The following is a 27,196-nucleotide window of genomic DNA, read 5'->3' as shown; positions in this document are numbered from 1 at the left end:
TCAATGACATTTAAAACAGGAGGAATAGCCAAAGGTCTATGTTGAGGTAAATGAAGAAAAGTTCTTAGTCTTTTCCTGGAATCAGAATATTCCTGGCCCTGCCATTTGAAATGCTCTCTCATAGTGTGAAGGGTCTCCCCAAAGGAAAGCTCTTCAGGAGGGGAGGCCGAGGGAATAGACTCCTCTGCATCCGAATCCTCGTAGGTCGAATAAGCCTCCTCCTGGTAGTCAGAGTGATCCGAGCCCACAGAGGCCTCCTCTGAGGAAAGGGGATCAATGGGATCCACCCTGGGCCTTTTGTCTAGAGGAGGTTGGGAGCCCCTGTCCGGATGGGGCTGAGAGCCCGATTAAAGAGATAAGGTCCTCTGCTAAGGTAAGAATCTGTGAACTAGAAATCTGTGAACTAGAAGAGGGTCCCTGAGGAATAACCCTGGGAGGCATGGCTTTAGTGTTTTTTGCAGCTTTAGCCCTGGTGAAAGCCTTAATGGACATGGATGCAGGAGGCCTGGCTGCACCACGTGCTGGTGTAGCATTGTCTAAAGGTATGGTGTCGGAAGATTCCAATACACCAGTCTCTGAAGGTAATTCTGTAACCGAATCGGTAGGAGCCTCCGGGGCCGAGGCTGTCTGTTGTATTGTTTCAGGGTTCGGAAGTTCCAAGGACTCTGTATCAGCCGAGACAGAGACACTCGCGGTAGGCCTAGCCGCGGTTCCAGCCGAAACCGCGGCCTGCGTGTGTCGGTCCTTGTCTTTCCGTTCCTTAATTAAATGAGAAGTCGGGGTTTCCGACTGCATTTTGTATGAAAAACTAGCCCCAAAAAACTCTTCTGCGAACTCCGACCGACGTCTGAGTGCGTCGGTTGAAGGAAGCGCAGGCTGAACAGGCCGAGACGTCGTGGTCTGGGCCTAAGCAGGGAAGACAGTAAGAGTGGAAATCCTTATGAGATATTTGTTTCCCACAAGTTAAACAATTATTAACTTTATCTGACATCGGCTGAGGCAAGAAAGAGTCCCCAACGGGGTACTTAGCTTTTGAAGTCTTCGGATAGCGAATTTGTAGGAGCTGGCCGACCGGCACTTGCGAACAGCTTCTGCTTCAAGCACCACGTGGCAAGAAAGACTGAGGAAGATGGCGTCGGCTGACGCTTTTATACCCCAGGCGCTCTGACGTCGGGGAGAAGGCGACATCAGACTTTGGAATCCGGCCGACTGAAGGGCTGCCTGAGGCAGGACAACCCATATATGATGACTGCAGATGCATCCTTGAAGGACATTTGGTGGATCCGTGTTGTAATGAGCAGAGATGGTAGAGGCGTGGATCTTGATGGATGAGAAGGAGAGGCCTTTGTCCAGCATCTCCGGCATTGTATCTGAGGAATGTTTAGGACAAGACAGTCAAGGCTGTGAGCTTGGTTCCAGGCACAGAATCTTTTCCATTTACCTGAATAGGCTTTCCTGGTACTAGGCCTTCTGGCCTCCAGAATGACATCCATAACAGCTTTGGAGAGCGGTATTGTTTGCTTGACTAAGGAATCTTCCATGCAGCTAGGTTTAAGGTCTTTAGCTGGCTGTGTAGTATTTGACTGTTGTGCTGAGACAGCAGATGTGGGATTTGAGGCAAAACCCAAGGTGGTTCTTGTGCTAAGCTCTAAGATTGGGTACCAGTGCTGGCGTGGCCAGTCTGGTGCAATCAGGATCATCTTTGGCTCTTGCTGGCTTTTATGAGTACCTTTGGCAGGAGAAGTAGTGGTGGGAAAGCGTATACTTGTAGGTTCTCCCAGCTGAATGAGAGGGCATCCACTTTCCATGCTTGTGGATGGTATCTCCTTGTGCAGAATTTTTGTAGCCGGCAGTTCATTGGGGATGCAAACAGATCCATGTCCGGGCTCCACCATTTCTGTGTTATCATTCTGAATATTTGTGGATTCAATTCCCATTCGTGGGGATCCATGATGTTTCTGCTTAAGTCGTCTGCCAGTGTGTTTTTCTCTCCTGGCAGGAATTGTGCTTGCAGACGAACTTGATAGTTTATAACTGTGTTCCACAAGGTCATGGCTTGTCTGCAGAGGGGGTAGGTGTGAGCGCCCCCTTGCTTGTTTATGTACCACAACTGCGGTGTTGTCTGCCTTTAGTAGTAGTTGTCCTGGATGCAGTAGGTCCTTGAAAGCTATAAGGGCATTTTGTACAGCTAGCATCTCTTTGAATGATGTGAAGATGCCTTTGTTCTGCGGGCCACTTGCCCTGAATACATTTGCCAGCCATGTGTGCTCCCCAGGCGTAATCCGATATATCTGTTAGTGCTTGCCTGGCTGTGGGTTGTGTGAAACGCTGTCCCTTGTTGAGGTGACAAGCTCGAGCCCAACACTGAAACCCCTGTTGAAGGCAAGGAATTAGTGGTATAACTGTTTCCAAACTGACAGTGTTGAGACCATACATTCTTTAGTTAACATTGTAGTTTCCTCATATGCATTCTGGCATATGGAATTAGTAGTATACAAGACGCTATGTAACCAAAGGCCTGCAGAATTTTTCTTGCAGGGAGTTGGGTCTTTGCTGCCATCAATTGAAAGTATTGAGTCAGTTGTCCTTGCTTGTCTGGCATGAGAAGCCATCTGGGCCATTGTGTTCAAGCTGGCACCCAGGAATATAATCTGTTGTGAGGGCACTAGTTTTGATTTCTTTTAATTTATTGTGTACCCCAGGCAACTTAACTTTTTTTACAAACGCCAGATGCTTTAGAAGAAAATCCTTGCTCTCTGCTTGAATAAGGCAGTCGTCCAAGTACGGATAAATTTGAATTCCTTTCTGTCTGCAAAATGCAGTTACTGGTGGCAGGCACTTTGTGAAGACCCTGGGCACAGTAGGTAAGCCAAAGGGTAGTGCAGAGAATTGGTAGTGCATTGAACCAGCTATGAATCTGAGGTATCTTCTGCAGTTTTGTCCGATAGGGACATGCAGGTATATGCCTCCTTGAGGTCAAGGTAACGAGCCAAGCTTTCTTGCCCAGCATGGGAAGAAGCTGCTGTAGCGTCAACATTTTGAATTTCGGAACCTCCAAGCAAGTGTTTAGAGAAGAAAGATCCAGAATAGGCCTCCAGGCTTTGTCCTTTCTGGGAACCAGAAAGAGTCTTGAGCAAAATCCTTGACCTTGCTCCTGTGATGGTACCTTTTGAATACCTCTCATATCTGAGTGCTGTAATTTGTTTTTGAGCCTCTGCCCATTGATTTGGTGGCAGATTTGGCATTCCTTTTAACCATGGAAGTGTGTGAAAGTGGAACCTGTAACCTTGAGATACAATGTTGAGAACCCATTTGTCTTTGGTGATCATATGCCAATTGTGATAGAAAAGTGACAGTTTTCCTCCCAAGGGGGCTGCCAAGAGAGATTTGTTTGGCAGCTGTAGTGGGAAGTCATTGGGGCTGTTTTTTATATGGTTGGGGCCCGTCTTCCCCTTCTTTCTGGCCTGATGCAACCCATTGTCGAGGCCTGTAAGGACCTTGTGGTTGACCTCTACCTCTTGGACGTCTGCATCTTCCCCTTTGAGGTCTGTCTGTAATTGGAAAGGACCAATTCTTAGTTGGCCAATTTCTGCTAAATCTAGGAGGCTGAACCTGTAAGAAATCCTTCACCGTTTGCATAGATTTTGCCTTATCCACCATTTTCTTTAATACCTCTTCTGCCTTAACTCCAAATAACACATCCTGCTGCAAAGGTGCATCCAATAATTTTGCTTTAACATGACGTATGTTCTTTTAACCAAGCATGTCTTCTAATGACAGAGCCTGTAACTGCTGCTCTGCAGGAGGCCTCTAAAGAATCAAAACCACATTGCAAAGTATGCTTTCCCACTTGTTCAGCTGCATGCAATAAAATCCTGTATTTCTTTAAAAGGAGATCTGAATCTGGAAGCATTTTTTGTTTCAACTGAGACAGTAAAATTTGCTGATATTTTAGCATGTGAAACTGGCAATTTAAGGCTCTCATTGCTAAAGTTGTAGACGTATATACTTTCTTTCCCCATCTGTCTAAAGCTCTGGAATCTCAGTCAGAGGGAAATAGATTTTTGGCTGATGAGGCCTTAATCCCTTTGGGTCCCTGAGAAATAGTTTCAGGGTCAGCTACAGGGCTTTTATACAGAAATTTGTGAGAGTTAGGGACTCTGTAGTATCTGTCAGGTTTAACAGGGGCTGGAGGTAAGGAATCAGGCTTTAAGATGGATTCAGTATAGACATCATCCACAATATCTAACACTGGCGGAATAGCAAGGGGTCTGTGTTGAGGTAATAAAAGGAAGTCTGAGCCTTTTCTTGGATTCTGAGTAATGCTGACCTTCCCAATGGAAATGCTCCCTCATGGTATATAAGGTTTCCCTAAAGTAGTCCTCAGGTGGTGAGGCTGATGGAATTGATTCCTCAGCATCAGAATCCTCATAAGGGGGTAAGGAATATCCTAGGTCTGAGGATGAAGCTGAAGAGATGGACATCTGGTCGAACCTGTCTAGGCTTTTTACAAGGAGGGGGATGGAATCCCCTGATCAGAGTGATTACGTCTTCGGCCATTTTGAGCATTTGTTTCTTAGGCATGGAGGCCTGTCCTGGTGAATGCTGCATTTATTTCTTTGATTTTAAAGGAGGCTTAGAATTGGCAGAGGGTTTAATGCTTAACTGAGTAGGTCTGAAGACACCCTCAAGTTGCGGGTAGCTCAGCTACTCCGGATCCCTCTGAAGGGTTTGTTTCAGTAGGCTGAATAACTTGTGCATCCGGAAGGCCCAGCCATCTCCACGTGGGAGTCAGAGGCGGCCTGTGGTTCTACAGAAGCGGTGGTCAGGGGCTGCGAAGGCGCCTCGCTGAAAACCGGAGAACCGGCGATTGGCCTAGAAGAGGCTTAGTCTGTTTTGGGCCTCAGATGCCTATCCTTGTCTTTGCACTTTTTATGTATTCCGGTCGTCGGAAGTTCCAACGGCATGGTATAATTGAATTTTCTACCAAAATAATGTCGGGCAAAATCAAACCAATGTTTAATAGTGTGCGCTTGTTAAACCTAGCACAAAACCGACAACCAGTGACGTTGTGGTCTGGGCCTAGGCATGGGATACAATAAGAATAGAAATCCTTATGAGGTATTTGTTTCCCACAAGAAATAGTTATTAACTTTTACTGACATCGGTCTGAGGCAAGAAAAAGTTTCCCCAACGGGGTACTTAACTTGGTAGAAGACTTTGGTTCTGGATTCGGAATGAAAATCTCAAGAGACTGCCGACCGGCACTTGCAAACTGCTTTTGCTTCGGGCACCGTGCGGCAAGAAAGACTGAAGAAAATGGCGTCCGCTGCATCTTATATACCCCTGTCGCACTGACGTCAGGGAGGAGGTGACAGCAACCGATGCCGGAACAGGACTTTGGAACTCAGGCCGACTGGGGAACCGCCTGACGGCAGGATAACCCAAGTGTAATGACTGCAGCAGTGTAACACGATTAACATCTTGTCAAGGTCAGTAAGGAGCAATGAGGGTTATCTTGCTTCTCAGAGGAAGGGCTTTCTTCAGAAATTGGGGAATCAGAGGAATGGGATGGAAGGCATACAGAAGAACCGTGGGCCAATCCTGAATCACAGCGTTTCTCAAAGACTCCCCCCCCTGCAGGGGAACTAGGGCAAAGTAGCTGCTACGTTTGTGGTTTGCCGGAGAGGTGAACAGGTCACAGCAAGGATGGCCTCAGCGGCTGAAGATCTTCATCACAATGATAGGATTGCAGGACCAATTGTGAGGCAGCAGGATGCATTTACTCAGCTTGTCTGCCATCACCTTGGAACTCCCGGGAATATGCGTTGCAATCAAAGCGGTTTTAAGCTATCGCCCATTGCCAAATTCTCATGGCTTCTCGACACAACAGGTAGGACTTGGTTCCCCCTTAATTGTTGATGTACCAGACTGCTGACATGTTGCACGATTGGATAGCAATAGTCCCTGATGGAGTGTTGGTTTGAAAAGCTTGCAACACCAGAAGCACCGTCAATTCTAGGACATTGATATGCAGGTGGGCCTCTGTCTGACCAAGTGTCTTGAACAAATCTTCCCCTAGTAAAGCCCCCCACCCTATCAGGGAAGCATCCGTAGTCACTGTGGCCCTGGGCTATTGCAGGTAAAAGGGGTAACTCCATTGTAGTTTGTCTGGCTTCATCCACCACATTAAATTCAACCTGCTTCACAGAGTTATGCGTATTTGGAAGGACAAGGTATGTCGTAAGGGATACCACTGAGTTAGGAGCCATTAAAGAATTCTCATGTATAGTCTTGCTAAGGGCACTATGGCAACAGACACAGCCATGCAGCCTAGGAGTTGCAGCACTGTTCGAGCTGGGACTAGATTTTGACAGAGTATCCTTCATATTTGGGATCTTATTCTGTGCAGTCTGTAATCCGGAAGAGAAACTAGGCAAGCATGTGTGTTGAAAATCGTCCAGATAAATTCTAAGGATAGAGAGAGAATCAGGTTGCATTTTCCCCAGTTTATTGAAATTCCTAGAGATTCTGCTAGTTCAAGTGTGTAGTTTAATGCCATCTCCAATAGACGCTTGGGTGGGGGGCGGTAAGGAGCCAATCGTCTAGATATGGAAAACACCCAGAATCCTTGAAGTCTCAAGTGAACTGTTATCACTGCCATGCACTTGAACAAACTGGGGGCTGTAGAGAGTCCGAAGGGCAGCAGACGGAATTGAAAGTGATTGGCCCCTAGCCGGAAGCAAAACAAATCTTCTGGAGCGCTTGTCCATTTTTGTGGTAATAGGCAGCCTGAGGATCTATTGAGCAAATCCAACAGTCTTTCTCCAATAAGAGTCCCCAAATGATGTGGAAATCCTACAGAAGGGCCTCGCTGAGACAGATGCCTGGTGTCACAGCCATGGCCTCAAGCTCAATGCCAGTAAGTGCATTGTCATCCCCTTTAAGAAAAACTCTGTACCCATGTACTACATAGACAGCAGTCTACTTAACACCGAATGTGATGAGACCTTGTGACCCAAGTGGACAGTCTGTCCTTTGATAGTCACATCGCCACAGTAGTCAGAAAGTCCTAAGTGGCACACTTCATCATAAAAGGGTTCTCATACAGGAAAAAAGGTCATTGTTCTCCTCTACTCAACACTCAGACCCATTATAGAGTACAACGCCCCTTTTGGAATGTACCTCAAGACATCTGCAGCAGCTGGAAAGGCCACAGAAGTGCCTCACAAAGAGGATTACTAGCCTCAAACAGAAGCCCTACAATTACAGTAAAAAAAAACTCCAGCTTTACTCCATAGCAAGACCCTTAAGTCTGGTGATCTTTGCCTAACATGTAAAGCTATGTCAAACCCAGAGCTGTTGGACATGCTACACCTAAAGAAATCCCAATCCCTCTGAGCTGCACGCTCTAGGGACCTAAACCTTGTCACCACAATAAACAGGACATGCTGGAGGGATAGATTCCTGTCCCAGAGACTTCCCATACTCTGGAACAGGCTACCCATCTATGTCGAGCAAAGTTCATTAGCACTCCAAGAAAAATATTGATGAGTGGATGGGAAATACCCCGGGGATCACTTGTGTCTCTGCTCAACAGTGGCACAGGAAAAATAACTTTCTTGGGTGGCGTAAGCCAGGGAACCTTGTTGGCTACGCTTACGTAGGCCCTCGGGCAGATAGCCTAGTACCTACCTATAAGAGAGGATAGACTGAATCGTGACCATCCAAAATGTTTCCTGTTTGACAAATTTGTTTAGGATGCTGAGATCCAGGACTTGTCTCCAGTCCCCTGTCTTTTTTGGCACTAAAAGGAATCTTTAGTAGAATTTGGATCCTATCTGGTCTGGTGGGACTGTCTGGATGACTTTTTTGAAGCGGCTTTTGAATTTCTAGCACTGCCGTTTCCCTTTGACTGGGTGGAATGCCAGGAGTATGTCTGATCTTGGGTAAAAATTGAATGGGACGTGGTATCCTCTGGTTATCATCCATTGCACCCACAGATCAGCTGTTAGGCAGAAAGGTGCAAGGAAAAAAAATTCCCCCAACTACTTCCAGAGGAAAGCTATCAGGATGCTCCTCAGGAGCGCTTTTAGGGTTGTCCAGTGAAGGAATCTCTGGAGCCCTGGTTCCGTGGACACCCTCTGCCCCTATAAGGGTGCCTTCTGGATGAGTTTCCCCCTCTGCCCCTATAAGGGTGCCTTCTGGATGAGTTACCCCCTCTGCCTTCGGGGAATATACTCATCACGTGTCATGGAAAGGACCCTGAGATTTCTTGTGCCACAACTTTCCACTCCTCTGGTTTCTTAAGAGTATGGACGCCTAACGGTGGAAAAACACGCTCACGGCAGACAGGGTCTTACCATCCTTCTCACACCTGCCCAATGTGTCTTTCACTTTCAAGCCAAAAAGGGAAGAAGCCTCAACTGGGGCATTAAGGAAGACTTAAAAGGGTCCACAAAGTCAAAAAGGCACATCCAGATGTGTTGTTCATGACAAAGCCTGAACCTGCCACTCTGGCCGCTGCAGTGGCATGAGAAATCAGGCCCATGGAAGAGTTGGATATGGATTCCAGGGTAACTAACTGCAGGTCAACTTTGTCACGGACCTAGTCAGAAACAGCTCGTGCTAGGGTTTCAGAGAGCTTGGTTACAAAGTCTCTCTGAAGCCTGGTGTAGTGTGCCAGATTACTCGAAGACCTAACCGCAAAGGTAGATGACCCAAAAACTCCCTTCCCTAATCTGTCCACTGCCTGAGACTCCATGTTTGGGGGATGGACATTCTGGCTCTCCTCAGCCGGTTCCTTTTTCGTGGCAGCCCCCACCATCATCACGTCTAATGAAAGACCCTTAGACCAGTCAGGGTGTTGCTCAGGAGAAGATAAAATTTTGTCCAGCCTCCATGGGATCGGTTCAATGGTGTCAGGACTCTTCCAAGCACACTGCATGATGAGCTGAACTAGCGCATCTGCAGGTGGGATCACCCGGAAAGTAGAGGGCTGAGCAAGAAAAGCCGGAAGGAACACTGATTTTTCAGAGGACAGGTTGATGGGCTTCCAGTCACCCCGCTGTTCCAGTACTTCAAGGATGTCTCCAAACGCGACATCAGGGAGCAACCGTGGGACACTCCCCTTCATCATAGTCAGTGTCCTCTGTTAGACTCCTCAGACGAGTCCACGTACTTCCTCATGCACATCCGCTTGAGTGGTACCTCTGAAAAGGACTCCTAAGAAGGGGCACCCTGTAGTAGGGAATCCTGAGGCTCTTGTGCTAAAGGTCCCGAAGCAGTGGCTTGTCAGCTGCGGCTCAGAGGAAGGACATATCTGGGGTTCCGATGCCGAAGGCTTGCCTGCAGAGGCAAAGGCCCTCTCCATCGCCTGGAAAGCTGGCCTGCCCAAAGGGGGATGGGAGCCCAAAAGAGAGGACAACTTCAGAACCAGGGTTGCACTCCGCTATGAAGAGCCTGCTCCCACGGACGGAGCTGCAAGTGAACACTGTACCAACAGTGCTCTTGGAACCGTGGCAGACGCCACCGTAGAAAGACTGAGCTGTACCCGGTCCCAAGGAGCCTGCAGACCAGTCCTGAACCTCAAGATAACCCAGCTCAGAACGAGCTGGAGGCCAAAGGGATGGCTCTGGGGCCAGAGTGAGATCCACTAGTGGCACAGGAGGAGTGGGAACTGAAAAAGGCATCTGTGCCGAATACTTAGAAGCCTGCAAGGAGGTCAAAGGAGGAGAGTAAGCTAAAGCCCGTGGAGATAAATTCCCAAGTCCAAGAGGGAATGGGGTCTTAGAAGGTATAGCAATTCCTCTGGCTGTCAGCAGCTGGTCCACAAGATGCACAACGTCCAGTTCCAGGAGGCTCCTGGTTGATCTTGTGGATATCCCCGATGATGAATCCGGCCATTCTAAACAGGGCTAAATTGCTGCCCCAGAAAAGGATCCACTGAAGGGGAGTAGCAGGACCGTGCAGCATGGTCTAACTGCACTAATGTCTCGAGTTTGGAGACTTGTGTGGTAGAAGTGTCCAAACTTGGAGCAGACACTGTGGTTAAGGTCGGTGCTGTGGATGAAACCGGTGCCGTAACTGGTGTAGACAGATTTGTAATTTAGGCAGGGTCGGTGCTGTAGATGTAGTAGACGCTGCCGAACTCGGCTCAGTCGATAAGGTGATTGGCACAGTCGTCAGTACAGTCAAAGAAGCTGGTTTCAAATCTGGTGCCGAAGTAATTTTTGGTCCATTCCTGCTTGCCATCACCGGAGGGTGAAGGAACTGAATGCGGTCTCTATGCTCTCTGTGCTCTTTCTGGGGAGGTGGTGAGCTTTCAGATGCAGAAATAGTCTCTGAGAAGGGTGCCTTAAGGAAGCCCTTCAAGATCAATTTGTTTTTCCTCTCAAGAATTAGTCAACAGAACCCCAGACAAACAGAGCAAGTAAGCTGTACAGAAAGATAGGGAACTCCCAAACAATATACACAGGAAGCATGGGTATCGCTATTAGGCATTTTGCAACTACACTTGTCACATTTAAAACCAGATGCTCCTTTTTTCTCAAACATCCTTTCAAAATGTAAGTATCCAATGATACAGAAAAATATAGAGGAAAGTTTTTTTTTTTTTTTTTTTTTTTTTTTTTATTAAAGTAGCAAAGAGAAGGGGAGAAGTACCAGCAATAGTAACGAAGATTACCACATAGGGTAAAGGGACGTGCCAACAATGGTACTACAGATTACCGAAAGGTATTTGAAGGAAAATATAGAAAGGAATACTTGAGTGGGACATTACATTCAGCAAAGAAGTTTAGAGTGAAAAGTAAGGCAAACAAATACAAAAACACACATATGAAAAAGACTAAGCACATAGTTGAGAGCTGGCTTGACACGACTTTACAGCTGCGTGGCAAACGAGATCCGAGGTAACAGGGAGAGGGGCATTGTGGGTAAAATCTTAGCTTGAGAGCTTTTTTTGGCTGGCATGAGCTTGTTACTAGGCTGACTATTATGAAGACAGAACAGACACCCACCAGTAACGAATGAAGATTAATATCAGATCGGAAACAGCTGTAAAAGAAATTGTCACAGTAATGGAGAAAAACAGCTGGTAAGAAAAAAAGCTTTGGGATTTTACTCCATTTCAGATTTTCTGCATTAACAGTTATAAAACAGTTCAAAAGGTAAAGGGAAAGATTTTTCCTTGAATCAATGGAGAAAAGTCGATAAACTACTTCAGATTATAATTGACGAAACAGTAATTCATTAAAGTTAGAAGGAAAAAATAAATAACTTACCTTTCACAGAAAAATCGAGAACTGAAGGCAACCACTTCTGAACTCTAAAGCGGAAAATGAGATCTGAAGGATGTTAGGGGTGGTGCATTGTGTATAGGGAAGGAGCTTGAGAGCCTGTTGGTGGCCACGAGCTAGAATAATGGCAAAGTCAGATCAGAGTACCGGATCCACACTGATATGCTGAATAATGAAAATGGACATCAGATCTATAGTGTTTATCTTTAGTTGCAAAAATCTATTGTAGGAAGATTTTTAGAGCCAGGATGAGTACCATTTCCTTGAGTTTTAGCCTCGTGCTCACGTTCTTCGCACAGGGAGATTCTTCATAGGAACACCTATGCAATGCCTGAAGAGTTGCAAGTCTGTCAGCTATGGAAGCATGAATGGTATTCGCTCTGATCGGTCCACCATGTATTATTCATTAACAGCCTCTTGGTTCCCACTTTCGGTATGTATCCATCTTACCAATCCTAGGCAAGATCCACAAAAACTGGCCTGCACTCAACTCATCCACAAAACCCTGCAGTATAGTCTCCTCTTCCAAAACATAGGTGCTAAACTAGCCATAGTACTATTACTGCCCTCTGGACACCAACATCCTACTTAACAGGCAAAAAGCATCACTGGAGCCATTTTTGTTGATCTTACCAAAGCTTTTGAGCTGACTGACCACCCTCAAATGCTCACAGAAACTGGGATTAGTAGCAACTCCCCTACCCTGGTTCAAACACTTTCTATTTTGATTCTAAAGTGCTTGTTTCTAGATTCAGCCTTCTCCGATGGCCCTACTTCATAAAGGTGTTTCACAAGGCTCAACCCCCCCATCCCCATCTTCATTAACTTTTACTATATAACCCTCAACTTCCTCTCCTTTACATGGACACTGACAGGTCAGATCAATCCCACTTACAGACCTACACCAACTTCAACATTGGTCAACAGCACAAATGCTTCCTAACCCCCCCCCCCCCCCCCACAAACACACACACACCAAAAAAAACATTTTGGGTTACTCCTCTGATATTTTCCAGCAACCTAAACCTCTCCATTTCGGACTTGCCAATAATGAAACCTCAACCTCTTAAATACCTAGAACTCTTGCTTGATAAATCTCAACATTCACAACCAGTGCAAAAAATGTCATTCTAGGCAAAACATCTCCTCTTTTGTGCAGCAATAGTCAAGGTATTTGAGCAAAGCTACAGTATATGTACTTCTCACTGTGGCAGCTGCATCCACAGCTAACTCCAACTAATCTAAACCAACAAGCAGTTTTGTTAATATCCCTAACCCGAGCTCTACTGATGCTCTTTCAAATCAAAATGGCTCTCCACCCATTTTAGAGTAACCCCCTACTCTGGATACAACTATTCAAATTGCTTTAACTTGAAAGCTTTGCCCTCTGTTAGCCAAACTACATAAAAACCTATTCATACAACCTCCACAACCTCCACAATAAATCTCAACATTCTATCCCATTCTCCACTCCTAGCTCACTCCTAACCAACCAAACATGCCCCTCTCCATTGTTGCTCACTCCCTCTGGCAATCATTACCCACAACAGAGATGTCTGAAAAACTTCTGTAGTAGCTTTAGATATATGGGTTATATCATGCACTGATTTAACAGCTAGCCAACTTCCAAAGCTTCAGGCCACCTAACTGCAAGTTAGCTCAACCTGAGCTGACAAGGTTTAAATGCTAATCTCTTTAGAGTTTACATGCCAACAAAGAGGAGGAAGCTAAACTCTGGAGGAGGGCAGGGCAATGTTAAATTAAAATACCCACTCCCTTTATATAAAAAGATATACAAAAACGGAGGACGTGGGGGGAATAGCTACTGTAGTGATAATTCAACCATCTGCGGTTATGGAAAATTTACACAACTGTAGTATGTTCTACATAAGGATTACTGCTGCAGTAGTCTAAGCTAAATGGCTAGATTAGACTGACAGGAGGACAGTCCAGGAAACCCTTGAGAATGGCCTACCATACCCTGTCCTAGACTTGGAGAAGTTAACCCTGCTTTGCTTAACTAAACTACCGCTTCAAGTATACCTTTAAAATCAAATCCTTTCCAAAAAGCCACAGATATCACAGTCATGGAAGAGTTAGCCCTGATCCTGCCCGAAACAGCTCTGTTGTGGTGGGAACAGCCAAAGGTAGTAGCCAGAGACAGCCATTTAGAAATTGTCCGATTTGACAAAAGATGTCTTTATTCTTGCCTTCAAGTAGTGAACTGATCAGTTGCTCAAACATTTTGTTTTGCGATGATTGTACCAGAGTTTTCTGAGGACATCCAAGGTATAGTGTCCAATCTCCCTCATTTTGGGATTCTGGAAAGAAAATAGGGAGATGAATAGATTATGCATAAAAAATTTGTTCTCAAAGAAACCCTGTCTCTGGGGAAGATGAGTCAATGGTGACCCATCAAAAGATCCTGCAACTCATTCTTCTTGCAATGAACAGAATCAGTAAAAATATCTTCTATGTTAAGAACCTTAAGTCAGCTAAATGAGCTGGTTCAAACCAGAGCAAGTGCAACATTTACATGAAATCAAGAGTGAAAACATCAGGAATAAAAAAGTTATGTACTCACTGTAACATGTGTTGTCCATCTCATCTTCATTCTGTACTGGATGGGCTCAGAACAGATCCTCAGTTCCGACTCAGCTCGAGGTCTAGAACTAACTCGTGGCTTACACTTTATCCCATAATGCCCTAGGGAACTCCCCAGATCTGGTTTGCTGGTATACTAATATAAGCATATAAAAACGTACTACTTTTACAAGCCAAGAAGAGGGTCAGAGACAAGTCACCAAATGATCCTCTCGGCCCTCTAGGAGCTAAAGGTTGGGGGAAGAAGGCTGGGATGCAAGAATGAAGGCGAGATGCACAACACACATGGAATGCTATGGTGAGCACAACTACTTTATATGATGTTGTCCTATCTTGCCTTCATTTTGTACTGGTTGGGACAGCATCCCTAGCACCATCATTCTCGGTTGGCTCAAGGGAGAACATTCTTCAGAACAGTGGACCAAAGAGAGGCCTTGTCCTAGGAAGACAAATCAACTTCGTAATAAGTAAAGGTAGGAGGTCTTGCCCATGTTGCAGCAGCAAAAACTGCACCAATTGGCAGTTTAGCCCAAAAGGCAGAAGAGGAAGAAATAGCTCTAGCAAAATTCTCATTTTGTCGGGAAGTTGTTCCGGGATTTGTAAGCGAAAGTAACACAATCTAGCAGCCATCTGGAGAGTGTGGTCTTAGTAACTGGAGCACCTTTTTTTGCAGTCCGAGGACAATTTGTCAGACTTTCTAAAGTCCTTCGTTCTATGCAAGTAGAAACGTAATTGCCCATGTACATCTAGTTGGTGTACCATATATTCTGCCTTATTGCCATAATTAGAGAAGAAAACTGTCAAGTCTATGAATTGGTTTAAGTCTAATTCTGAATATGCTTTTGGCAGAAAAGACCGATTTGCTCTAAGTGAGACACTGCTCTTGTGGAACAGCATATACAGGAGGGGTTTGATAGATGATGCTTGTAACTCCGAATCTCTCCTAGCCGAAGTGATGGCTATTAAGAAAATTGTCTTTCAGGTTAAGAACTTCATGTCACAAGATGATGCAGACTCAGAGGGAGGAAGAATCATACTATAACACACAAAAATCAGGTTCCATGGTGCTAAAGGTGATTTTAATGGGCAATCTTAAAAGAATGGTACCCATCAAAAAGACTTTGCAAAGTCTGTGGGACAAAATTCAACCCTCTTTCGCCTAAATGGAAATTGAAGATCGCTGCTAATTGAACTCTAATAGTAGCTGCAGCTGCCCCTTCATGAACTAGTTTTGCTAAGAACTCCAGTATGGAAGACATAGGTGCAGATAAAGGGCCAATATGATTCTCCAAGGCCCAGTAGGAAACTTCCATTTGCTGATATACAACTTTCTTGAAGCTATATGAGAAGAAACCAGAATATGCAGCACTGAAGGTGAAAGGTCAGGTAAGCCTGGCTAGGTTTGGAATAGGAACAGCCAGGCTGTCAAATTGAGTGCTTGAAGAGAAGATTAGAGCATTCCAGACGGATAGGTCAGATCTGGAATTTGGTCCAGAATCCAAGGCTCCTCCTGAAGATGAGGCCACAGGAAGGGGAACTAGATATTTCGAGGCCAATAAGCGGCGATAAGTATGAAGGTCCGTCCCAAAACGCTGACTTCCTGAAGAACTTTGCATATCAATGGGAATGGGAAGGTGTAGAGGAGACCAGAGGGCCAGTCATGTACAAGTGCATCCCCTTGGTGACTCCCCAAATTGGGGGGGGATTAAAGCAAAGTAGCTGCTACATTTGGAATTCATGGATGTGGCAAAAAGATTTCAGCAAGGTTGGCCCCATTTTCAGAAAATCATTTCTGCTGTGTCTTGTTTTAGGGACCACTCATGAGGCATCAGAATTGCGCTGAGTTTGTATGCAATCACAATGAATTTCCCAGGGATATGCTCTGCTGTCAAAGTGTTTGGAAGAGGTCGCCCACTGCCATACTCGGGGCCTCTCAGCAAAGGGGGTAAAATCTGGTTCCTCCTTGTTTGTTTATATACCACACGACAGAAACATCTGTATTGCAATCGTTCCCAACAGAAGAGTCTTGGAATGCTTGCAATGCTAAAAGCAGGGCCCTCATCTCTAGGACACTGACATGCAAGTGGCCCTCGAAATTCACCCAAGTGACTTGAACTATCCTTCCATGATAATGCACCTCCCCAATCTGGGAAGTGTCTGTTGTCACTGCTCTTCCACAGCCTTCAGGCACAAAGGGTCAACCTAAAGTCACATGTGTGGAGTAAAGACAAACAAAGGTCTTTCCTGCAAAATTCTGTATTATGATTTGGTGGGACATGGGTAGTTCCTGCATGGACCAGAGTGAACGGCAGCAAACTGAAGAATTCTCATGTAGCAGCGCTAATGGAATTGCGTTTATTACTGCTGCCATGGTGCATAGCACTTTTAGAAACTGCTCTTGCTTGAACCTTCCTCTTGAAGAGGACTAAGACCAGACGTTGAAGGACAAACTCCTTCTGGGTGAAGCTTTACCATAATTTTTGCTTTGTCCAGATCTGCTATAAAAACGATACACTGAGATGGCAATAAGGCAGATTCCTTGTAATTTATTGTGATCCTTAAATGGGATCAGAGTTTCAATGTGGTGTCTCTTACGTTTATTAGTAGATGCTCGGTGGTGGTTAGAAGCCAATCTAGGTACGAAAACACAATGAATCATAGACGTCTCAAGGGAGTCGTAACTACTGCCATACATTTGGACACTCAGGGGACTATAGTGAGATCAAAGGGTAGAGCTTGAAACTGGTAGGGACTGGCTCCCAGCCAAAAGCGCAAATGACTCCTGGATCGCCTGACCATTTTTGTGTGGCAGTATGCATCCTGGAGGTTTACAAAACACATCCAATAGTCTTTTCCCAGAAAGCGGAGAACCGACTGCAGTGTTACCATCCGGAACTTTGACTTTTTTACTGCTTTGTTCAGTCTGTTATCAGTGCTGATATCCAAGACTGGTCTCAAGTCCCCCCATTTTCTTTGGAACTAAAGAATCTTGAGTAAGTTCCGGATCCTATTTCAGATGCATGGGATTATTTGGATGATTTTTTTATAGAAATCTCTATTTCTAGTGTTGCCTGTTTCCTGTGACTGGGTGGAATGCCTAGATTGTTCAGTATGTGTAAGGCAGGAAAAGAAAAGTTTATGGAGAAACCTCTTGATATGATGCTATGTATAAACTTATCTTTTGTGACTTTTACCAGGCTTCTGGGTACAAAGATAAATAGACCGCTGACTGCCTGCACAGATGGACAGGCAAGCCTCCTTTCAGGAGTGCTGTAAAGGCTTGCCAATGAAGGATTCGCAGTCACCCTGGTTTTGCGGACCCCCTCTGCCAGGTGGCAGTTTTCCATCATTGCTTACCCCCCTCTGCCCTCTGGGGGAAGGATCTCCATGCCAGTCAAACTCTCTGGGATTTAAAAAAACACATTTTTCCTCCCTTTTGACTTTTTGGATAAGGCCTAGAAGGTATGAAAAAAGGACTCCTTATGGCAGAGAGTTTTCCTTCCTGTATACACAGTTAGTGTGTCTGACTTTAGGCCCGAATAAGGATGAATCACGAAGGGGGTGTTAAAAGAAGACTTAAAAGGCTCCGCAAAGTTACACAAGCACATCCATGAATGCCGCCTTAAGGGAAATTCATGAACCTGTTGCCCTACTCGCTTCATCAGCTGCATAGGAAATGAGTCTCATGGAGGAGTTTACCATTGAATTCAAGGTGGAGAGCTGGGAGAAAACTTTACCTGACATGCCCCGCAGCTACTGAACCCTGGAGAGCATCTAATTCCTTCATGAGATCTCTCTGCAACCTGGTAAAATGTGTAAGATAATTCACGAACCAGAGTGTAAAGGTTGCTGAAAAAGTGCTCTTTCCGTATCTGTCCATCTTATGAGACTTTGTTCCGAAGATGCACAGAAGAGGATAGCGGGCAGTTCCTTTTTGGTAGCTACCACCACCACAGCATCTACCGGGACACCTTTGTAAGGAAAGATTTATCAGCGGGGGATGTAATGAATTCATTTGGCCTCACAGGGATAGGCTCCACTGAATCTGGAGTCTCCCATGCCTTTCGGCAAACCAGGTCCATGAATTTGTCAAAAGGCAGAGACACCCAAAAATCTTCAGGTAGACAGATGCCTCCAGAGGGGTTGATGGGCTTCCAGCCACCCCTCTGCTTAAGTATTTCTAGGATGTCTGCAAAGAAGATATCCTCAGAGGGCAACAGTGGGGACCCTTCTGACTCTACATATGTATCAGATGTAACAGACTCCTCTGGGGAGTCCAACTGCTTTTCTCTTACGAGGGACCTCTTCAGAAGGGTATTCTGGAGATGTTTCAGGAGAGAGAGGGGTTAACCCAATAGGGTGTCCTGAGGCCATGGGTCACCACATCTTTGTGGATGCTGTTGTGCAGAGAGGCAACGGTGCCTTTGGGGGAGGAATGACTGGGTCAGAGTGGAGCTGTCCATTGGGACAGCAATCTCCTCATCTCCTCGAAGCCCCCCCCCCCTGCCCATGATCCGAGAAAGCTCCTGGCTCCAAAGAACTAGAAGACATCCTCGGCACCAAGGAGGTTGGCTCAGAGACCGATGCAGGAGCAAAGCTCACCCATGCCAAAGCTGCGAGAAGAGAGTTTGGATCTGACAAATATCAGATCCAACTATCCTCCCTGGACCCGGAGAACGTTGGCTCATAGAACTCCTCAAACTTATACGGTACCGAGGAAGTCAGAGCGGACATCAGGGCCGAAGATCCTGGAACAGGTCTCTGCTCCGACGGTTATACTACAATCAGCTCCATGCATTCTGGCAACAAAGTCCTGAATCAGGTCGGAGGAGGAATCTATGTTGACAGGGTAGGCTTAGTTGTTTCCGAAACCCTCTGGGTTGGCTCCGACAAAAAAGTTTGGCTAGCGTCAGTGTCCTCAAAAGTCTTTGCGGTATGCAATCCACATCATCATCTGAAAGGTTCCTGGAAGATTAAGAGGAAGGAAGCAGGACATCTTGAAACTTGCAATATGGGGGATCACAAAGTACAGTTGTGTACACTTACCATAAATGTAGATGTTAGAGTGTATTCACTGTTGCAGTCATCACATTTGGGTTATCCTGCCAGGGGTAGCTCTGTTGGCCCCAATACTAGAGTCTTAGTATTTCTGCAATGGTTGCTGTCGCTCCAGGACTGATGTCAGGTCATCAATGGTATAAAAACAGGCAGCTGACTCCATTACATCAGTCTTTCCTGCCCTGTCAGAACCCCCCAGTAGGGACCAAGGTTATGGTGTAAATAAGTACAGTTGTGTACACATACCATAAATGTAGATGTTAGAGTGTATTCACTGTTGCAGTCATCACATTTTGGTTATCTGTTTGCAGTAGCCCTCAGTCTGCCTAATTATCAAAGTATTGGGTCCTGAGTTGGTTGCTGTCTCATCTTCCGTGACGTCAGGTAGTCAGGGGTATAAAGAATACAGCAGATTCCTTTACATCAGTTTTTCTTGCCCCAGACGTCAGGTGCCCCCATAATGGAAAGCAATTATATACAAGGTTACACCTCCAACAAAAAAGCAAATCCAGCAAAAAGCTTTAACCATGGTAAACAAGAATACAGGTACAGCCAATAGAAGTCAGGAGGCTGGAGGGAGAATAACCAGAACTGCAACAGTGAATACACTCCAACATCAACATTTATGGTAAGTGTACACAACTGTACTATGTTCTTCGTGCTTCACTGTTGCAGTCATCGTATTTGGGTAGATTCCCAACGCTAAGGATGGGAGGAAGAAATTAGACAGCATTAGGACCAGCTATAAGACACTGCAAGACTGCAGTGGCAACGCCAGCTCTGAATTTAGAAAGAAAATTGGCAAATGGTAAAGATTGGTGAAGGTATGCACAAAACTCCAGGTAGCAGCTTCTAGGATGTCCCTGGTAGGAACACCTCAGAGAGGCTGTAGAAGTAGATGCAGCCCTGGTTGAATATGGTCTTATCCCCTGTGGGGTAGGTTTTCCATGGTGCTTACAGCAAAAATGCATGCAATGGCCTACCCACTTAGAAATGGTTTGCTTTGAAATGGCCTTCCTCTCTGCACCTGCAGCAAATGCAACCAGCAGCTGTTCAGATTTCTTGAGAGATTTAGTCCTGTCCAAGTAAAATCTAAGTTGTCTGTGCACATCCAAGGAGTGCAGTACTTGTTCCCCTTTGTTCTGTGGATTAGAAAAGAAGGTTGGCAAATAAATGGACTAATTAAAGGCCACATTGGATACCACACTGGGCATGGAGGGATTGGTCCTGAGGGACACCCTGTCCACATGAAAGATGATGAAAGGCTCCACTGCCATGCCGGCCTGTAATTCAGACACCCTTCTTGCTAAAGTGATGGCTAAAAGGAAGGCTGTTTTCTAAGAAAGGAATTTCAAGTCTGCATTTGCAGCTGGCTCAAAAGGAGGGAGAGTGAGCTTTTCCAATACAAAGTTAAGGTCCCAGGCTGGCGTAGGGGCTCTCCTGGGTGGTCTACAGTTTTTGGACCCTCTGAGGAACTGCTTCAGCAGTGAATGAGAGAAGAGTGGTTCTGTAATGTAATGAGCTGAAATGGCGGACGCATGAATTTTGATGGAGGAAAAGGAAAAGTCCTTGTGAAGCATCTCAGTTAAGTATTGAAGAATCAGAGGTAAATTGGGTACTGCTGTGCCCATCCCCTAAGTTTGGCTCCAGGAACAGAATCTTCCATTTTTTCAACATAGGATTTTCTAGTACTAGGCCTCCTTGCCTCCAGAATGACATCCATCACTTGCTAACTGAGGGATGGTAACAGATCAGGTAATTAGCCAGGCTGCCAGGTTCAGGGCTTGAAGCTGTGGGTGCAGAATCTAGCCCTCCTCCTGGGACAGCGCAGGGGTCTGAGGCAGGTGCCATGGTGCCAGCAGTGACACTGCACAAGAGGGGGTACCAGTGTTGGTGTGGCCAGTCTGGTGCAATCAGTAGTGTCCTTGATTTGTCCTGTTTGACCTTAGCACCTTGGAGAGGAGAGGCACATGGGGAAAGGCATAAACAAGGTGAAGGACAGGGCATCCACTTTCCAAGCTTGTCTGTAGGGAGTCCTTGTGCAGAATTTGTCCAATTGGTAGTTCTGGGGAGAGGCAAACCGGTCCATCTCTGGGCTCCTCCATTTGTTTCTCAACATGTCTAATATCTTTGGTTCCAGTTTCCACTCGTGTGGGTCCAAAAGATTTCTTAGTTCGTCTGCCAGTGTATTTAGCTTTCCTGGCAGGAACTGAGTCTGTAGGTGCACGTGGTAGTTCAAGGCTGTGTTCCACGGACTCGCAGCTCGTCTGCGGAGAGGGTATGAGTGGGCTCACACCTGCTTGTTTATGTACCACATAACAGTGGTGTTGCCAGTCTAACATTAATTGTCCTGGAAGAATGTGGTCCTTGAAGGCTGTCAGAGCATTCTGTACAGCTAACATTTCTTTTTGATTGATATGCAGGTGCATTATACTCGGGTTCCATTTGCCCTGAATGCACTTCCCTGCCAAGTGAGTCCCCCATGCATAGTCTGATGCGTCTGTTAGGGTTTGGGCGGCAGGGAATAGAGTGAATGGGAGTCCCTTGTTTTGGTGGCAGGCTTCTGCCCACCAAAGGAACTATCTGTAGACACGGTATGATAGGAATCATTGATTCTAGATCCTGAGAATGTTGGCACCATAGGCTTTTTAGATACCACTGTAGTTTCCTCATATGCATTCTTGCACATGGAATTAAGAGAATGCAGGAGGCCATGAATCCCAGGGCTTGCAATATTTTCCTTGCAAATAGCTGGGTCTTTGTGGCCAATAGCTGAAGTAGGCTGTCAAATGAACTTGTTTCTCTGGCGTGCGGTAGGCCATCTAGGAAGTTGTATTCAAGCTTGCTCCCAGGAATACAATTTGTTGGCAGGGTACAAGATGTGATTTTTCATTTACGGTGTACCCCAGAGAAGTTAGCAATTTCTTTACAAACGCCAGATGATTTAATAGTGTGTCCTGGCTTTCTGCCTGAGACAATAGTCCAATTATGGGTATATTTGAATATTTCATTGCCTGCAAAATGCAATGCCTAGAGCTAGGCACTTTGTGAATACCCTGGGTGCAGTTAGATAAGCCAAAGGGCAGTGCAGAGAACTGATCATGCATGTAGCCTGCTTTGAAGCGTAGGCATCTTCTGCAAGATTCCCTTTTTGGGATGTGCAGGTAGGCTTCCTTTAAAACCAGTGTTGCCAACCAGGCATCCTTGCCTAGCATAGGAAGCAGCTGCTGAAGAGTTAGAATCTTGAATTTTGGGATCACCAAAAATGTGTTCAGGATAGACAGGCCCAGGATAGGACGCCAGGAATAGTCTTCCCTGGGTACCAGGAAAAGTCTTGAGTAAAAACCTTGTCCCCTTTCTTTTTCTGGGATAGGTTGAATAGCCAAACAGAATTCAGTAAATTCAGACCACCGGACTGCCAATTCGACAATAAGGCACAAACCAGGAGTTAGGAAAATTATTTTAATCCACAGAACACTAGACTGAGCGCTTTCTCCAGTAACACTGGCTTCATCAGAGTCAATAGGTTGAATAGCCCTGATGCTTGAGAGAGAACTTGCTTTTGAGCCTCTGCCCACTGATTTGGGGGGTAGATCTGGCCAACCGTTTGGGGTTGATAAGGAGTGGAAGTGGAATCTGTATCCTTGGGAAACTATTTAAAACCCATATGTCCTGAGTAATGAGTTCCCAATTGTTTGCCTGCAGAGCAATCTTTCCCCCTAACGGAACAGTCAGTTATGCAGGGCTTGGAAGTTTTAAAGTTAAGTCACTGAGACAGTTTACCATAGGGGGAGTCTTACTATTCCCTGCTTTGTAAGTGGGAGCCCCCCACTGCTTAGTCCTACGAGTACCTTGAGACTGAAGCCTGTGTGTTCTGCTGGTTCTGGGTTTGGACTGAAGACCTGGAAGAGGCAGGAAAGGACCAATTCTTAGTGGGCCAATGCCTACTAAATCTGGGGGGCTGTACTTGCAGGAAATCTAACAGTTTGCATAGATTTAGTTTTTTCCTCCATCTTTTTAAGTATTACTATTGCTTTATTGCCAAACAGGTGGTCTTGGTGTAAGGGAGCATCCAGCAATTTAGCTTTAACATGATCTGGCAAAGACTGCTCCTTAAGCCAAGCATGCCTTCTAAGTACAGACCCAGTGACAGCAGCCCTGCAAGATGCCTCTAATGAATCAAAACCACATTGCAAAGTATGTTTTCCAACTTGTTCAGCAGAATGCATTAAATCCTGTAAATCTATTTTCAGGACAGTCAGGAATCATTTTCTGTTTAAGCAATCCAATAATATGCTGCTGATACTTTAACATATGAAACTGGCAGTTTAAGGCCCTAATGGCCAAGGTTGCAGAAGTGTTTACCTTCTTACCCCATCTATCCAGCGCCCTGGAATCTATCAGAGGGGGTAGGATTTTTGGCAATAGTAGCCTTAATGCCCTTGGGTCCCTATGAAATGGTCTCAGGATTCGCAGTAGGGTTTTTCTAGAGGAGCTTGAGAAACACGAACCCTGTAATACCCATCAGATTTTCTGGGAGCAGGAGGTAGAGTCAGGGGCCAGGCTAGATTCTGAGAAGGCATCAGTGTTCAGTACAGGGGGATAGCTAAAGGCCTGTGTTGGGGCAGGAGTAAGAAATCCCTAAGCCTCTTTTTAGAGTCAGAGTAACCCTGGCTTTCCCAGTGAAAATGCTCCCTAAGAGTATGCAGGGTTTCACCAAATGAGAAATCTTCTGGAGGGGAAGCAGAGGGAATGGAGTCCTCTGCATCAGAATACTCATAGGTAGACAACAGTAAATCCTAGTCAGAGGAAACAGAAATTTTAGAGTCCTGATCAGAATCGTAAGGAAAATCAGTCCTAGGTCTCAGAAGGGGAAGGATGGCTTCCCCTGATTAGAGTAATAAGGTCTTCAGCAACTCTTTTTTTTTTTTTAGGCATAGGGGCCTGACCATGCAGTCTGGACGTCAGTTTTCTAGGCATGGATAGAGTTTTAGGCCTTGAAGAATAAGATGGTGTCGGTTTAATATGCAAGTCAGAAGGCCTGAATACACCCTCAGAAGCCGGTGCCTGCACAGCAGCTCGAGACCCATCTAAGGTAAAGACATCTGCAGGTTCCACAGATGAAGCATGTCGCGACATACCAGACTTCGAATGGGTCTCAGTAGAGATCTGCAAATCTGAAGTAGCGGGTATCGGGGACTGCGAAAGCACCTCACTGAGTACCGGCGAACTGGCGACTAGCTTTGAAGCGTCGGCAGCTTTAGACCTACGCAGTCGGTCTTTATCTTTGCATTTTTTCGGAATGTCAGTAGATGGCTTACCGAAGCCATTTCTGGATAACTGAACAGAGTACCAAAATATTTAAAAGTGTAAATAAGCAGACTACAAATAGTTTGTTGTTTAAGGCACAAAACCGACAGCTAGGTACGTTGTGGTCTGGGATTAAGCAAGGAATGCAGTACGAATGAAAATCTTTGAGGTATTTACCTTCCACAAGAAATACAATTGATGACTTACTGACATCGGTTTAGAGCAAGAAAAAGTTTCCCAATGGGGTACTTAGCTTAGTTGAAGACTTCGGTTCTGAAACGCAAAAACAAAAATTTAAGGAGTCTGCCAACCGGCACTTGCAAACTGCTTTTGCTTCAGGCACCACATTGCAAACTGCTTTTGCTTCAGGCACCACATGGCAAGACTGATGTAATGGCGTCAGCTGCATGCTTTATACCACTGAAGTCACAGAAGATGAGACAGCAACAGACGCAGGACCCAAAACTTTGATAATCAAGCCTGAGGGCTACGGCAAGCAGATAACCCAAATGTGATGACTGCAACAGTGAAACACTACCACCAGCAGAAAGTAAATGCCAAAATTTCCTTGTAAAAAGAGAGAGAGACAAGGGGGCTGGAGGGAAACCAGGACTGCAACTGTGAATAAACTCAAACATCTACATTTATGTTAAGTGTACACAACTGTACTATGTTCTTCGTGTTTCACTTCTGCATTCATCACATTTGGGTTGATTCCCAAAGCTGAAGAAATGGGTGGAGGCAGTTGAGAAAACTGGGGGTTGGCTAGGATGCCCTGCAAGACTGCGGTGGCAAAGCCTGCCATGGATTTGGAGAAGTTAGTTAGGTAGTAATGCTTAAAGTTATGAACAGATGTCCATGTTGCATCTCCAGGATGACCCTGGTGGATACCCTTCTGAAAAAAGCTGCAGAGGTGGAGGTTGCTCGGGTGTAATGTGTCATGACCTGCTTTGGGGGTGGTTTCCCATGCTGTTTGTAGCAGAAATGGATACAGTGTGCTATCCATTTGGAGACAGTTTGTTTGGCTATGGCCTTGCCCTCTGCTCCTGGAGCGAAGCTGTCTAGCAATTGATCATTTTTTTGAAAAGATTTAGTCCTATCCAGGTAGAATCTGAGCTGTCTGTGCACATCTAGAGAGAGCAGAATCCTTTCCCCCTTGCTTTGTGGGTTAGGGAAAAAGGTGGGCAAATGAATGGACTGGTTGAGAGCCACACTGGACACCACTTTAGGCAAGGATGGGTTAGTCCTGAGGGAGACCCTGTCAGCCTGGAAAATGAGGGGCTCCACAGCCATAAGTGCTTCTAGCTCTGATACTCTTCCAGCTGAAGTGATGGCCAGAAGCAAGGCGGTCTTCCAAGAGAGAAATTTCAACTCTGCTGAAGCTGCAGGTTCAAAGGGGGGCAGAGTGAGCTTTTCCAACACAAAGTTAAGGTCCCAAGCTGGGGTAGGAGCTCTTCTGGGTGGCCTTAAGTTGCTGGCCCCTGTTAGGAACTGTTTGATGAGAGGGTGCAAGCATAGCAGTGGCTCTGTGATGAAATGAGCAGAGCTGGCTGAGACATGAATTTTAATAGAAGTGAAGGATAGATCCCTGTGTAGTAGGTCTGCCAGGTAATCCAGAATGAGAGGTAGGGAGGGCTGTGTCATTCCAGCTCACTCAGCCTGGATCCAAGTGCAAAACCTTTTCCACTTGTCAGCTTAGGATTTTCTAGTGCTGGAGCACCTGGCCTCACGTATAACATCTAGAACTTGATTGCTTAGGCTGGCAGCTTGAGAAGTGGTCAGGGAATAAGCCAGGCTGCCAGGTTGAGGGTCTGCAATTGGGGATGCATGAATTCTCCATTCTTCTGGGTCAGGGGTGTTTGTGTCTGAGGTAGGTGCCATGATGGCAGGGGTGACAGGCTGTGCAGCAGTGGGTACCAGTGCTGGCATGGCCAGTCTGGGGCAATCAGGATTACCCTCTGTTTTTCCTCCCTTATTTTGAGCAGTAACCTTGAAATGAGTGGCAATGGGGGAAATGCATAGACAGACGTTTGCCCACTGGAAGGATAGAGCATCCACTTTACAGGCCTTGCTATGAGGTTCCCTGGTGCAGAATTTGCTGAGCTGACTGGAGTAGGAGGCAAAGCCATCTACCTTCAGGGTGCCCCATTTCTGGGTTACAAGGGTGAAGGTTCCGAGGTCTAGCAGGCTTCTGCTTAAGTTGTCTGCCAGAGTGTTTAGGCAACCTGGCAGGAATTGTGCTAACAGGTGTAGCTGCATGGCTGAAGCAGTGTGCTAAATGGTCATGGCGAGCCTGCAGAGAGGATAAGAGAGAGTCCCTCCCTGCTTAATGTACCACATCACTGTGGTGTTTTCCGTTTTGATCAGTAGAGACCCGGGGAGAATAGCAGTCTGAAAGCTGTTGGAGCATGCTGAACAGCTAACATCTCTTTTTGGTTGAAGTGCAGATGTACTTGATTTGAGCTCCATTGGCCCTGAATGCACCTGCCATCTAGGTGAGCACCCCAGGCATAGTCTGATAAGTGTCATGAGGGTCTGGGTGGTGTGGGGTTGTGAGAAGGGAAGTCCCTTGTGGTTACATGCTGCTGCCCACCAAAGGAAATCTTTCCTTAGACAAGGAATCATTGGTATAAGAGTTTCCAGGTCTTGAGAGTGATGACACCAAAGGCTTTTTAGTTACCATTGTAGTTTCCTCATATGCAGTCTGGCATAAGGAATGAGGAGAATGCAAGAGGCCATGAACCCCAGAGCTTGCAGGATTTTTCTTGCAGATAACTGGGTTCCGGTGGCTAGTTGAGAGAAGTAGCCTGTCAGGTAGGCTTGTTCTTCTGGAGTAAGGAATGCCATCTGGGATGCTGTGTCTAGGCTTGCTCCCAGGAATACATTTTTTTGAGTGGGGGCTAGTTTTGATTTCTTTTCATTGA

At 45.9% G+C, this 27,196-nt stretch overlaps 1 protein-coding gene across 1 annotated transcript in view; it reads right to left on the bottom strand.

The window, feature by feature from the left end:
* IGF2BP3 (insulin like growth factor 2 mRNA binding protein 3) overlaps nucleotides 1–27,196 on the bottom strand; it is a 1,266,240-nt gene that overhangs the window by 922,218 nt on the left and 316,826 nt on the right. The window contains exons 7-9 of the mRNA XM_044064618.1: nucleotides 13,753–13,772; nucleotides 10,517–10,541; nucleotides 7,857–7,881 (exon numbers count right to left, since the gene is read on the bottom strand). Coding sequence (XP_043920553.1) covers nucleotides 7,857–7,881; nucleotides 10,517–10,541; nucleotides 13,753–13,772 — 70 coding nt within the window. The remainder of the gene's footprint in view (nucleotides 1–7,856; nucleotides 7,882–10,516; nucleotides 10,542–13,752; nucleotides 13,773–27,196) is intronic.

The sequence above is a fragment of the Protopterus annectens genome, chromosome 3.part0 (assembly GCF_019279795.1).
Source record: "Protopterus annectens isolate FY-2018-M chromosome 3.part0, PAN1.0, whole genome shotgun sequence".
Taxonomy (NCBI): Eukaryota; Metazoa; Chordata; order Ceratodontiformes; family Protopteridae; genus Protopterus; species Protopterus annectens.
The sequence above is the reverse complement of the archived record's forward strand: the minus strand, read 5'-3'. Positions and strand labels throughout refer to the sequence as shown.